Source organism: Pygocentrus nattereri, chromosome 1 (genome assembly GCF_015220715.1).
Source record: "Pygocentrus nattereri isolate fPygNat1 chromosome 1, fPygNat1.pri, whole genome shotgun sequence".
Classification (NCBI taxonomy): Eukaryota; Metazoa; Chordata; class Actinopteri; order Characiformes; family Serrasalmidae; genus Pygocentrus; species Pygocentrus nattereri.
The window spans coordinates 53,267,111-53,281,966 of record NC_051211.1 but is presented as its reverse complement, the minus strand read 5'-3'; the positions used below and the strand labels follow the sequence as shown (position 1 = coordinate 53,281,966).

Here is a 14,856-nt window from a genome sequence, read left to right as displayed (position 1 = left end):
AGTTTCTCCCGCTCTGAAACTGTTTTGTGGGGGCGGGGCAAGAGAGGCAGCCCTGTGATTGGTCATCAGAATGCTTACGTGTGATTAGGACCACCGGTTTTCATCATGAGGAGAGAAATATGGGGAAATATATCGGTCATTGATTGGTCAGTGGAACATTAATCAAAGGTTATACATAGTGCATGTTCACTGTTTGCCTGAAAGAACCAGATTCACTTAATTAGAAAGAAAACGCAGATTTAGGTTCCCTGGCTCTTTCAGTCTAAAGAAACCCAGAAGATCTGAGAACATCGTCTATGAAAGTCAAGATTATCACACCACAGCCGTTGTTAGTGCCCTTACCGTATGATGGTGGGTTCCTCTGTTCCACAGCACGGCTCTGCTGACGAAGGAGAAGTAGCAGGAAGGAGCCTATTCAACACAAAGCAGCCCAAATTTAGACTAACGTCACTACACACTGCAAAAGGCAGGCACATCTTATTCATTATTATCAAATGTATTCATTCATTTTCAGCCTATCCCAGCGGTCATTGGGCGGAAGGCAGGATACACCCTGGACAGGTCGCCAGTCCATCACAGGGAAGACAGACAGACATACACAATCTCTCACACACACACACACACAACTAGGGGCAATGTAGCATGTCCAATTGGCCTGACTGCATGTCTTTGGACTGTGGGAGGAAACCAGAGAACCCGGAGGAAACCCACGCAGACACGGGGAGAACATGCAAACTCCACACAGAGAGGACCCCGGTCACCCGGCCGGGGAATCGAACCCAGGCCCTCCTTGCTGTGAGGCGACAGCGCCACCCACTGCACCACCCAAAATGTGGTGAAGTGCAAATCATTTCAACCCTATATTCATTGAAAATAGTACAAAGACAACAGATCAAGTGTTGAAACTGAGGAATTTTATTGTTTTTTTGAAAAATATGTGCCCATATTGAATTTAATGCCAACAGCACACTCTGAAAAAGTTGGGACAAGGGCAACAAAAGGCTGGCAAAGTTGTCCAATGGTAAAAAAAAACACCTGGTGTTTAATTTGCAACAGGTCAGTAACATGATTGGGTATAAACAGAGGATCCTAGAGAGCCTTCCAGAAGTAAAGATGAGCAGGGGTGCAGCGCTCCTTCCCACATCATTGCATTTCGTTTGTATTTACATTTTGCGCAGCTTTCCAACTATTTTAGAAATGGGGGGGGGGGGGGTGCACACACCATCTGTTAAAAGTGGTGGGACACTTAAAAATGCTTTCAAAACAAGTGATCATATCAAAGACTGACCAGCTTTATTTTGAGAAAAATAACATCCCACAAATAATACACACTGGAGAACTGTGGGGTGTCCCATTTCTCGTTTCTGCAATCACTGGGGTGCTCACTGCTGCCCTCTAGGAGACTTTACTGAGGCCTTTGGATTCCATAGTGGTCTATTTCCCAGATTTCCTTGAGAGAACCAATCACAGTGTTTGGCTTTGTTTACAGCTGTCTGGCCAACACGGTATAGAGGACGATGTGAGTAAAAATGTTCATAGTAAATGTTTGTGACCGTAGTGCTTTGGGAATAACAGCCCATCCATGAAGTGAAACACCACATACACTCTAGTGAGCACACACACACTAGGGGGCAGTGAGCACACTTGCTCGGAGCGGTGGGCAGCCCTATTCGCAGTTGGGGGTTAGGCGTCTTGCTCAAGGATACGTCAGTCATGTGCTGTCGGCTCTGGGGATCGAACCAGCGACGTTCCGGTCACAGAGCCGGTTCCCTAACCTCCAACCATGTTTGATGTGGACAGTCACAGAAAAATGACAAGATTTATTAAGGATAAAAATACAAGAATAATGTAAAAAAAAATGACCCTTTATGCAAAATCTACCCCTCATACAAAGGAAGAACTCGTGTGAACAAGAAGATGAAACTTGCAAAAATTCCCAAGGAATTAATTCTATGTTAAAAAAATCTTTTTCAGTTGAACTAACAGTAAGAAAGTCAAATAAAAAGGCAGGCAAGCCACACAGAGCACACACACATAGACCTCCTTCTCAGTACATCAATTACCCCTCTGTCCCTCTCTGTGTGCCTTGAGTTGAATCTCAATGGTGGACACTGTCCACCTCACTGGGCAGGCCGCCCTGTTCATCATTCTCCCATCAGTTCCCTCTGACCCTCTTAGCGTACACTATAGACCTCTGGAGGACTCCTCCATACGTTTTGTCCTCTCTCTGCCACCCTTCTTCCTCCTTTCACTCTCCCTTTCTCACAGCTCTGACCTGTGGCCCCCTGGCCCAAGCAGAGGTTCATCCATCACATCCTTCGACGACATCTTTCCTTCTCTCTCTATCTCTCCATCTCTCTCTGTCCTCGTCCTTTTTTCCCCATGTTAAGCTTCAACTCAGCGCCCGCCACAGGAGCCACTACTGCTTCTCTTGTTCATACAGAGGTTATGAAGACGGACTGCGGGGAACTACTGAAGAACATCCTCTGGTTCTGTGGAGAGTGGAGAACAGCCTTACACCTTTTGGTTGGGATGAGATTAAAATACCTTTTGAATTCAAGTAACCAAAACATACAGTCCCCTCCACATTTATTGGCACCCCTGGGAAACATGAGCAAACGGGGGTTAAAAGGAATTTACCTTTTGCTGAATTAGCCTAACTCATACTGAGAAAATGAGAAAAATCCAGCCTTTAATTGAAATTTGAACTTGAAATTTAATTAGAGGGGGAAAAAAATCCCCTAGATATTGACATACATATTAAATATTGGCATCCCAACTTAATATGTAATACTTTCTACAAGCTCCCTCTGCCAATAAAACAGCTCTCAGGCCCAATTCCATTTCCCTGAAGCATCAGAATGTAACTGCTGCTGAACGGGAACATTTGAAAGGGAATCTGGTGAATATTTGACTTCAGCCTCATATCACTGAAGAATTAGGGGTGGGTGATAATAAATAATTGCCCCCCTCTTTGAAAGCACACAATTCCCTAAAAGTATCTAAAGCCCAGCAGTGAGGAACTGAACTTTACCCTCCTCTGTCCCCCCCGTTCCTGTTGTGCTAAAGTTGCCCTATTAAAATAAGTTGGCAGTTCCTGTGTAGTTGTTATGTTGTTATTACTGTGTAATAATGGAGTTGTAATGTGGACATTGCTTTCAGGGTAAACACGTTTAAGTAAGATAAGGGGATGCCCGCTGTTCCAGAATGATTTCAAATGTAATTATATTTGTGTTATTACCATTGTGTAATTAATTCTATGATCCATCTGGAATAGTGACTCAATCATCAGTAGTTACAATATTGTTGCTTATGTTATTTACAAGTAACTACACAGTTATTAGACACACTTAATATAAAGGGGGTCCAAGGCGGTCCCCTGGAATACCCTGCAAATAATCTGTTGGCATGGAGGTGGTGTCTTATGGTAGTTTTGGAGATTTGCGAACTCAAGATGCTCAAGATGTATTTTATATCTCAGCGCTGGTGCTGTTAGTGCTGCATCTTCAGGGCTTCAGCTCCAAACAGGCCGTGCAGCCTAGAATCACTGCAACAGTGAACTTTTCTTACCCAGTCATTTCACTTTAAATGCTCCACAACATTACATCACAGCAAACCAAGCACCCATCAGCCCCTCACCGGAACCCCCTCTGACATCACACTGAGTGTGAAGTCACTGTGGAGTGAAGGCCTGGAGAGGGAGGGGTGAGATAGTCGAGTTCTGTCATTGTAATTTGTTCCCTCACTTGTTCTAACGTCAAGCTCTAGAAGCCTTCACTCTGTGTCATCACTACACTACAGTACAGTAAGTCTAATTTCTGCTGGCGTTCTATTGGATATGCAGTGTTAAGTCAGTGCCAGGCTAACGGTGGTGCACATTAACAGTGGTGAACATTGACTTTCCCACATTGGGTGAAACTCTGATGTTGATCTAGTCTAAACTCTGACATTTGAAGCCTGTAATGAGCTTTATTGTGTTTTAGTGTTTCAGTAAATTCTTCACTCTTAACCCTGGAGGAGGCTTTAGTCCAGTACACTTCACTTTACTTAGAGCGGACAAATACAGCTTATGAGCTCTTATAATCTGTTATGAACAGTACTTATAATGCATTATGTTAACAATTTATAATACATAAGTGCAGCTATAACGTGTAATGCCTTTTTACAAATATTTATAGCCATGCTTATGATGCCGTATGAAGGCATTATAACATGTTATGAATGTGTTTATAGATGCTTACAAACATGACATTCATAGAAAGTGTTACCAACTAAACTCAGGTCCTCATCCATGTCCTCAGTGCTCAATCGCAGGCACTTGGGACAATACTCTGCTTAGCAATTACACCTTGAATGTGAAATCAAGTGCATTTGAATACCCAGCATGTTCTCCATCCATCTGAAGAACCATTTCACCAGGCAAAGAACCATTTAAGCATAGAGAACACTTGAACTGAAGAACTGACTGTTTTTTTTTTTTTTAAACAAGGGACTTAGATGTAATATGTAGACACTGTTCAAGCTACAAATTATACCATTCACACACTAAGCTGCAAAAAAAGACCAAATTAATTAATTTATTTATTTAAAACCAACACATTTACATTCACATGTACACCCCTACACAATATATAGCAGTTTAGCTCTGCCCATTCACACTGAGGTTGTCAAGTAGTGCATCAGCCTCGACTGCTTTTTGAATGAAGCACAACGCAGGGCAGCCAATCAGATCAAATCTCATTTCCATATCTCGCTCTTAAAGGCACAGTAACAAAAACAGCCTGTTTAATTCTAAGGGATAAAAAGACGTTTGAAGATGTTGGTGTTAAAATGAATGATGATTGTTTTTATAAACCCACAGAAAAAAAAATAGAAATATTTATAAGGTAAAACAAAAAATGCAGCATATGTGGCCTTTTCATGTTGCCACCTGGATGAAGCTGCATTCTGGCTGCGTGTATGAGATGATGTGTCAGTCACAGGCACTTTTGGCTGAATTGCCATTTTTCCCTCCTCTTCTCTACCATCCCTGATTAGCACACAGCCCCACGAAATGACTGCAGACAATGTTCTTAACTAATGCTGCTCAGTGGAACAAAAAAGTCCTGCAATTTATGCCCCTTAATTACGCTCTTTACCTGAGTGGCCACTGGTTGGTGGACAATGATCAATTCTCAGTGCTAAATCGCAGGCACTTGGGACAATAATCTGCTTACTAATTACACCCTGAATGTGAAATCAAGTGCATTTGGAAACCCAGCATGGGCGAAGCTGGGCGTGGAGCAGCCTGAGCAGAGAGATTTAGAGGAGAAGAGGACAGAGGTTTACAAGAAAGAAAGAAAAGAGCTGAATCTAAACACATGCACTTGTTCCGTATTGCAGAAAGGGAGAAGCACCACAACATTTCTCCGTCTGTGTGCTTTGTGTGAATGTGAGTCTGTTTTCATGCTGTAGTGTTGGCAGAAGTAGAAACAGGGGTAGAATGATCTGCTGCAAGCAGCTCTTATTATAGAACAGAACACACACAGAACACCGAAGCCAGTGGCTAGAGGTGAGTTCAGTGTCCTGTATGTGCCACTTTCTGCTGGTGTGCTCAATAATCACACACAAAAACCAAAGCACTCAACACAGAGACAACACAAATATCATCCATCCATTCTCCAAGCCGGTTCTCCGTCAGGGTCGCGAGGGGTGCTGGAGCCTATCCCAGTGGTCATCGGGCGGAAGGCAGGATACACCCTGGACAGGTCGCCAGTCCATCACAGGGCAGACAGACAGACACAGACAGACACTCACACCCAGGGGCAATGTAGCATGTCCAACTGGCCTGACTGCATGGGAGGAAACCGGAGAACCTGGAAGAAACCCACGCAGACAACATGCAAACTCCACACAGAGAGGACCCCAGTCACCCGGCTGGGGAATCGAACCCAGGCCCCCCCTTGCTGTGAGGTGACAGCGCCACCCATCGCACCACCGTGCCGCCCGAACAAATGCCATGTACACATAACTTAAACCAACAGACAACAACATTAACAGCAGCGTTTAGTCCTTTTGTTGGAGAAGGTGTGCTACCATGGGCCTTTGGGTGTTGCCATCTTCCAAGCCACACCTCCAGACCCCAGTGTCAACCAGTAGCAGAATGCTACAGTATATTTCCTGGACGAAAAAATGTCCTGACTACATTCATGACATTTGGCAGACGCTCTTATCCAGAGCGACTTACAATTTCTATGTTTTACACAGGCGAAGGTGGTGTTAGGAGTCTTGCCCAAGGACTCATATTGATATAGAGTAGGATGCTTATTCAGGCAGGGGATTGAACCCCAGTATACAGTGTAGAAGGCAGAGGTGTTACCCACTACACTAACCAACCACATCGACACCTTTCATTTCAGACTGGCACGAGTACATATTTTTTTAGTACTCACCGATACCAAGTCTGATACTTAGAGTGTGGTAGTTATTAGCGTAAATGGGTGTGACATGCCTTAACAGTTAACTCATTAAAATCTAGCCGATTTTAAATGACATGCATTAGCTACCTAGGCTACATTAGTTACCTTGGATCAAGTAGTGCTTTTTACTTACAGCTGTAAGTACATTTCATAGTTTTGATCCCCATCTGTCTCTTTTAGCAACACATCCAAGGCTAAAGTAGGCAAGAGTTTCCCATCTTGTTGAAGTTTTTCATTTCATTTCATCAATGAAATGCATCCTCTACAGACAGCTCTGTCTATGGATAATTATCAGTAAACCTGTGTAATTTAAAGCAACACACCACTCACCAACTACTGAGTAAACAGTAGTGGTGGTTGGTTAGTGTGGTGGTTAACACCTTTGCCTTCTACGCTGTAGACTGGGGTTCAAGCACCCTACACTATACCAATAAGGGTCCTTGGGCAAGACTCCTAACACCACCTTGGCCTGCCTGTGTAAAATGATCAAATTGTAAGTTGCTCTGGATAAGAGCGTCAGCCAAATGCTGTAAATGTAAACACACTGAGAAGCTGAGCTACAGCAGCTCTACGGACCACACTGGGCACTGAAATATGTACAGTAGGATAGTTCAGTCCCTCTACAGCCTGTTTTATAAAGACTGTTTAAAAAATCAACATATGAGTTTATGCCTTATGTTTTTTTCCCCTCTGTTTTGCTAGCCTACATGTGTCCACCCATACTGTGGATAATGGTTGTGATTGTTGACATTGCGCTTGCAGCAGTTTGAAGAGATGCGGTGGCTCTTCACAGCTCTCGGAGGAAGCCTGTACTAGCCTTCGCCCCACTAGCACTGATGGTATCATGTGACTGAGGGAGTCCATCTAGTGGGTGCAATTGGATATGACTAAATTTGAGAGAAAATTTGATGGGGAAAATCCCTCCCCCTCCCAAAAAAACACTAATTATTTTAAAGTGAATTCCTGCTGGGAATGTTCAACGTGACTAATGACTTTGTGTCCAACTGTAACACTTCTCTGTGTGAGCAGACCCTCGTTCACAAGCACAGCACTGTACTCTCGGCTTCTGTCACACAGGGTCAGCAGGTATCGGATGTTTGCATTGGTTCGGTTGAAAAACAAATTAGTTGAGGAACAAAATGCACTTGCGAGCAAATCCAGCGCTGCAGGAAAAGCACATAAACTGAAACGATTTTTTTTGTTGCACTTAAAATGGTACTAGTTCCAGACTGAAGCTGCTGCACAACTGAATGTAGAACAGAAGATTTGAATGAATATCATGGCTATGAGCATTTATAAACACAATCATAGCATATTATAATGCATTCATAATGTATTATAAACACGGCAATAAATATTGTTAAAATGAATGACACTTTATAGTCATGTTTATTATACAGTATGGTGGATTGACAAGGTAGGAGTGTCTGATAGAGTGGACAGTGAGAGGAAACTCCAGCAGCACTGCTATGTCTGATCCACTCAGACCAGCACAACAAACACTAACACACCACCACCACGTCAGTGTTACTGCAGCGCTGAGAATGATCCACCATCCAAACAGTACCTGCTCTGTGAGGGTCCATGGGGGTCCTGACCACTGAAGAACAGGGTAACAGAGTATCAGAGAAACAGATGGACTACAGTCTGTAACTGTAGAACTACAAAGACCAGCTATACAGTAAGTGGAGCTGATAAAGTGGACAATTGGCGTAGAAACGAGGAGGCGGTCAGAATGTTATGCCTCAGCTCTGTACATTGCAGTGTTACAGTAAATGTTTCAGTGTTTATATACTTCACCTCACTTGACTTACAGCTGATAAATATAGCTTACAAGCTCTTATAACATGTTATTAACACTATAATATAATGCATTGTTAATAATATATGCATAAATGCATAATAAGCATGACTATAAAGTGCAACACATTTCACAAATATTTCTTGCCATGTTTATGATGCCTTAGGAATGCATTATTACATGTTATGAATGTGTTCGTACGCTCATAGGTGGGACTGGTATTCATAGAAAGTGTTCATAGAAAAATAAGAATTATAAGCTGACGAATAGAAACCAGCTTTGTTATTATCACCTCAAAATAGAGCTCTAATACAGTTTGATTGACGTGAAAAGGTAACACTTTATGGTAGGGTGCTGTTCATAAGGCTACATGACACTTAAGGTTGTCAATACAACTGGCATAACCCTGCATAACTGTTTATAAATGCTTATTACAACAGGTATTATCCGTCAAAGGCTGCTTTAGCTGACTTTGATCAAAATTGGCAAATGTCACCTTTATAGCGAATGACGCTTATTGGAACAAGCATTTATAAACAGTTGTGTAGGGTTATGTCAGTTGTCATGACAAGTTTATGTAGGTGCCATGTTGCCTTATGAACAGCACCCTACAGTAAAGTGTAAACCCATGAAAAAAGACAAAGCATAAACCATTTCTGTGTGATATGCAGGCGGATCATCCTGCTTTCTTTAGATACTGAGGACTTGCTTTTCCTGTCAAACTCATAAAAAACTCTGCTTTGCTGAAATACAGACACAAGGCCCAGTTATTGAAACTGCTTTTCAGTTTTATAAATGGTCGAATTTATTGAATTTTATTGAATATTTGCTGCAGACCTATAAACCCAAACGTGTGTGTGGTGAAGACACTGAGAAACGAGTAATTATTCTCCACAGACTGGACAAAGTGAAGACCAGAACAGGATGAGCCTTCAGCGACAGCTTGGGTTTCTTCGAAATCCCTTTCAGGCCCACAGGTTGCTTTTAATCATCGGTTGCCCATCTCAGGTGAGCGGCTGCTGCGATTAGACGTCATATTCATGCCGTAACCCTACACCCTGCGCCAGAGCGTGGGGGATAAAGCCTCAGTCCAGCTCAAACAGCCTCAAATCAGCCACCTCGCGCCTCCCTGCCATGTTTTCTGATGCCCTGATCATTGACTTCCGTAATGAGATTGGACAGGCATGATTGGTGTATCCCCATGGTCCGATACACTAAATGAGATTAGGCTGACTCCAGGCAGATGGGCTTTCCACTGCCTGAGTCTCTCAAGGCTGCACAGGGGTCCCTGCACCTCGGGCTCTTTTCCTGTCAGGATGCTGTTTACCGTCGCACCGTGTGGGCCGCGTGGGCCAGAGAGGAAATGCACGGCCGCCTGCTCCAGGGACACAGGAAACATGAGAGTGGGTTATCAATGTGGAGTAGGTGGAGGAAAGATCGAATTACCTAATAGGAATAAAACAAGCAGAAGTGGTTGCTGCTTCTCTCTCTCTCTCTCTCTTTCTCTCTCTCTCTCTCTCTCTCTCTCTTTCTCTCTCGGCCATCTGTTTGTTTCTTGGAGATGCTCCTGAGCCCTGGCCTCCTCTGTATGTTTTATTAATTCACTTCCACCTAATTGCTGCCTCCTGCACAAGCCCTGCTTACATTAATAGACATTTAATCGGTATTTAATCAACGGGTTAATCAGTGCTGCACAAAGCGAAGTCGGGATGGGAGCATCTGCGTGATGGGAGAGACAAGAGAGAGCCCACGACTGAGGAGGCAACATGCTTCGAGGGTTAACTTGGGGTTAGCTGGTGCAAAACTCAGTCTAAGAGCTCTAGGAGTCGTTTTTTCTGGGCTGGGATTAAGCCTAGTCCTGGACTCCTCTCCGTGGAGAATTCCAAACAAAGAGAATGTTGTATCTTCTAGGACTAGACTGAAAACAGCGAGGCAATTCACACATCACAGCTCGGCAGGACTCACCCTGTGTGTCCAGGGTGACTTGAAGATCCAGTCAGTAATCCAGGTCAGAAAAGCACCGTTCAGATCCTACATTTACGTCCATTTAATTGCCCCAATGGCTGACTGCATGTGTACGAATCTAGAACGTTCCCTCGTGTCTCAAACAGCTTTCTGACTGATTGACAGAGATTTTAGTGCTGATAATCAGAAATTAAAGCTAAGTACTTATAAAAATGACCCAAAATGCAGTCACGCGATCCCTCTCTCCCCCAAAATCACACAAGCAGGCCCTAAACCACATTTTAAAAACTATGGTTCTTTAACGGTTCTTTAGCAACGAAGATGATTCTACATAGAACCATGAACACCAAGTGCCTTTGCATGATTAAAAGATTCTTTGTATTGTTAAACGATTCTTCAGCTTGATGGAAATTGTTCTGTAGATGGTTCTATATAGAACCTTTTTGAAAAAGGTTCTATGTAGCAACGAAAATGTCTACGATGTCAAGCCTGTATCAATAGAAGAACCCTACTGCTGCTATATAGAACCCTTTTCAAAAAGGTTCTATATAGAACCGTGTAAAAACACATTCTACATGAATATTGAAGAATGTTTTCATTATACAAAGAACCATTTAATGATGCAAAGGGTTCCCAGCCGACCTAGGCCCATGCATTTGTATCATTTGTATCAAAATCCCAATTTTGGCAACAACTACACACCTAAACAAGTGTTCATGGTTCTATACAGAACCATTTCCTTTACAAAAACCCTTGTAGAACCATTTTTTTCAGGTGTGTGGTTATTGCCAAAGTTGGGATGTGGTTCTCCAGTGGAATGCATCTGCGCTTTGTTTATTCATTCATTCAAGATTTTAATAGTGAACGTAAACTTGTATAGTCCTTTTGGGTGGGCTGACGATACAAATGCATGGGCCTTGGTCGGGTGGGCACGGTCATGGCACCGCCACTGCTAAGGGATACCATGCCAGGATTGGTGCACATCCTCAACAGCTCTCCAGATCTTTTAATGGAGGTTTTCTGATGCATTCCTCACATTTGTCATTGGCTTGTCTGAATTATAACTTATAATTCCATTATCCAATGTGGTCCTTATTGAATCTTTCTTCCTTTTGACGTTTCTTCCTCAAGCGTAGTTTTTCCTGCTACTCTCAATCTCTACTTTCTGTACTGTCTGAAGATCTCCACTCTGTAAGAAATGAAGGCCATCAAGGTGCAAACAGTATAAATGTTCCCTGAAAGGTTCTACAGTGGGTTTAAGGTCTGATTGTGAAGCTTAAATCAGTTCCTCCAGGTGAAAAGTTGGTATTTGTTCCTTTTCATAACCAAATGATTTAAAACAGAGCAGTAGAATAAAAGCCTGGAGGCGAGGCGAGGCAGGGTGTGTGGAGTCAGTGCAGCTTAGAACAGATCATTTCAGTGGATTATGGTTCAGTTATGTTCCCTGACTAAAGGTACTGAGATGGACCCTCGAGGGTCCCACCCCAGAGACAAGTGGGGCACTTCTGAAGACATACAAAGCTGCTTTTGGACAATGCCAAAATAAACAGTATACAAATAAAGCTGAAGAGAACTGGACTGAACTGTGCTGGAAGCTCATTTTCTCCTTTAAGAGGTCCAGCACTCGAGCGAGCGTCAGCACCAACGTTATTTACCCATCGATCACCAAACAAACTTTGGTGAAGCCGTCTCTGACAAACCACATTACGCAGACATCCACGACAAGAGAATTACCAGGCCGGGCCACACCCTGACGACATCCCCACAAGAACCTGACAACACACAGCATCAATCAACACACAATGGGACACAGAGCAGATGAGGAAGTCCTTTGCCCTGAAAACAATGAGGTCCCTAAACTGCAACCCCATTAAAAAGCCACAATGGAGGCAGGCCGTGCTCCCCAGCATGGAAGGGGATGAGGATAAAACGCACTCACAAAAAAACCCACCACAGTAGCCCACCGTTGCTCTCTGGGTCAGCCGGCATGAGCGGTGAATGTGGGCGCCCAAGCAATCGGCTTTAATGGGGTCTGTCCTCGCTGGCACTGGTGGGCCGATTGTGCAAGTGTGTTGTGTGTGTGTGTCGATTCTGAGGGTCAGGAGGGCTTCATAGACTCTGTGACCCTGAAAGGAGGGAGAGAGGAATCAGAGGGGGACCCCCACAGCCAGGACAGAGCCCTCTTTTCTGCCCTAATCTGGAGGCATCAGAGATCAATATGGCGAGGACTAGCTGGGACAATAGAGAGAACAGAGCGAGCAGGCTGTCCGAGATCTGGAGGCTCTCTTGGGGGGCATGAAGCCAGTGCCTGTCCTGCCACCCCAGTGCGCAGCCACTGACCTCTGGCAGCACTGGCACCCCAGCAGCTAACCTGCTTATCATTCATTAGCATCAGAGACCTGGGCAGATGCTCTGATCTGAGCCATGTTGCCCCCCAACCTCCCTCTCTCTCTACGTGAGGCGGACAGCAGAGTGCCTTTTCACTCCTTAAGCGGAGATCGGTCACCTTGGCTGTGGTCAGAGCCGGCCTGTTGAGCCCCAGATGAAATCTTGAAAATGGACAACACCAAGAAAATCATCCCCGACAACCGTGAACGTTTTCTGTCAGAATAAATTCTCATGATGGTCTTTTTTGGTCTTTTTAAGGTAAGAACAGAACCTACAAACAGTCAAGGCCACCATCAGAAGAACCCTTTCACGATGCAAAGAACCCTTTAATCATTGAACCATAATCATAGAACCTTTTTTGAAAAGGGTTTTATATGGCACGAAAAAGGGTTCTTCTATTGTTGCAACGTCAGGCTTATTACCATTGAAGAACCATCGTTGGTGCTATACAGAACCCTTTTTCTAAAAGGGTTATATATAGAACCATATAGAGCACATTCTGTATCAGTCTATAGAACCCTTTTCACAAAGCAAAGAACCCTTTACTCATTGAACCATAATCATAGAACCTTTCTGAAAAGGGTACTGTATAGTACCAAAAAGGGTTCTTCTATTATTACAATGTCAGGCTTATTACCATTGAAGAACCATCGTTGGTGCTATACAGAATCTTTTTTAAAAAGGGTTCTATATAGAACCATCTATAGCACATTCTTTATCAGTCTGAACCATAGTCATTGAACCATAATCATAGAACCTTTTTTGAAAAGGGTTCTATATGGCACTATGGTTCTTCATTTGTTGCAATGTCAGACTTGTTACAACAGAAGAACGGTTTTTGGTGCTATATATAGAACCCTTTTAAAAAAAGGTTCTATATAGAACTATATACAGCACATTCAGAAGAACCCTTTTACAATGTCAGGCATATTACAGGTTCTATATAGAACCATCTACAGTACATACTGCATCAGTCGGAAGAACCCTTTCACGATGTAAAGAACCTTTTAATAATTGAACCATAATCATAGAACCTTGTTGAAAAGGGTTCTATATAGCACCAACACATTTTGATGCAATATGGGACCATTTTCAAAAAGGTTCTATTTAGAACCGCCTAAAGCACATTTTTCATCAGTCTGAAGAACCCTTTTGCGATGTCAGGCGTATTACAGGTTCTATATAGAACCATCTACAGCACATTCTGTATCAGTCTGAAGAACCCTTTTGCGATGCAAAAATCCCTTTAATCATGCAAAGGGTTATTTGAGTGCTCATGGTTCTATATAGAACCATTTTCTTTAATAAAGACCCCTAAAGAACAGTCATTTTTAATAGTGTAGCATAAGAATAAACCTAATATACTTACATAATCAAAGTGAAGGACTAAAACTGCCCCACACCAACATCACGCCAGAGTTCTAGACGACGGCGTGTATATATCCCAAAGACTGTCCCGGTTCTGTGGTATTTAATGTGAACGACTGACCTTGCTCTCCTGAGTCCAGCCTCGTGAGCTGGACAGCCAGCCGTTGTTGAAGACACATCTCCCAGAGCGGCGGTCATGGTGGAAGGGACGAGGGTAGCTTTGCTGTCCACTCTGAGACTGCGGCCTTCTGGAGAAGACACGTCCACTGTGCTGCTCCTGGATCCACATTGAGTGGCTTTTGGTTCTTCTGACCTTCCGGTGTCAAAGTAGCGAGAGTTCTCTGTATTTTTCCTCGTTTCTCTCAGAATCCCGTCTCTTTCCCTCTTACAGACTGACTGCTGTTTGGCCACGCGTGTCAGGGTTCAGGTCCGTGGTCTAAGGAATGAAGTGTGGCGCTTGTGAGGCATTAACACTGTTAATTATTACCACTGTGTGCAGGTGATGCATCACGAAAGAGCTGCTCACATACAGGCCATGACTTGTTTTCTGGATACCATACAAATATATTGTAAAAGATCTGCTCTATAATGGCCTGACCAGGCCAGGGCTGTGTGCTCCATTCACACATGCACACAGCAGAGGACATGAGCAGCAGGACAAAGGGCTTTTCAGTGGCCGTGCAGATAGGGTGGACATGGATCAGGTTCTGTCCTGCTCCGAACAGAAATCTGCTCAGCCTAATTATATTAGTGAGGATTTACAGAGGCGCTCTGAGGAAACAATGCGCCCTATCAATTCCACAAATCAGAGCTAATTAGCGGGAATGTGTGGGTGGGTGGGTGGGTGTGTGTGTGTGTGTGTGTGTGTGTGTGTGT

The 14,856-nt window shown here is 43.6% G+C and overlaps 1 protein-coding gene across 4 annotated transcripts in view; it reads right to left on the bottom strand.

The window, feature by feature from the left end:
- LOC108435459 overlaps positions 1-14,395 on the bottom strand; it is a 116,533-nt gene extending 102,138 nt beyond the window's left edge. Inside the window, exons 1-2 of one of the 4 annotated variants that reach the window (XM_017711315.1) lie at positions 14,102-14,395; positions 343-411 (exon numbers count right to left, since the gene is read on the bottom strand). In XM_017711315.1, coding sequence (XP_017566804.1) covers positions 343-411; positions 14,102-14,269 — 237 coding nt within the window. In that variant the 5' untranslated portion in view covers positions 14,270-14,395. Of the gene's footprint in view, positions 1-342; positions 412-2,275; positions 2,442-14,101 lie in introns of those variants that run through there. The other 3 variants (XM_017711316.2, XM_017711317.1, XM_017711318.2) reach the window with 3 other exon arrangements.
- Positions 14,396-14,856: the final 461 nt, after the last annotated feature.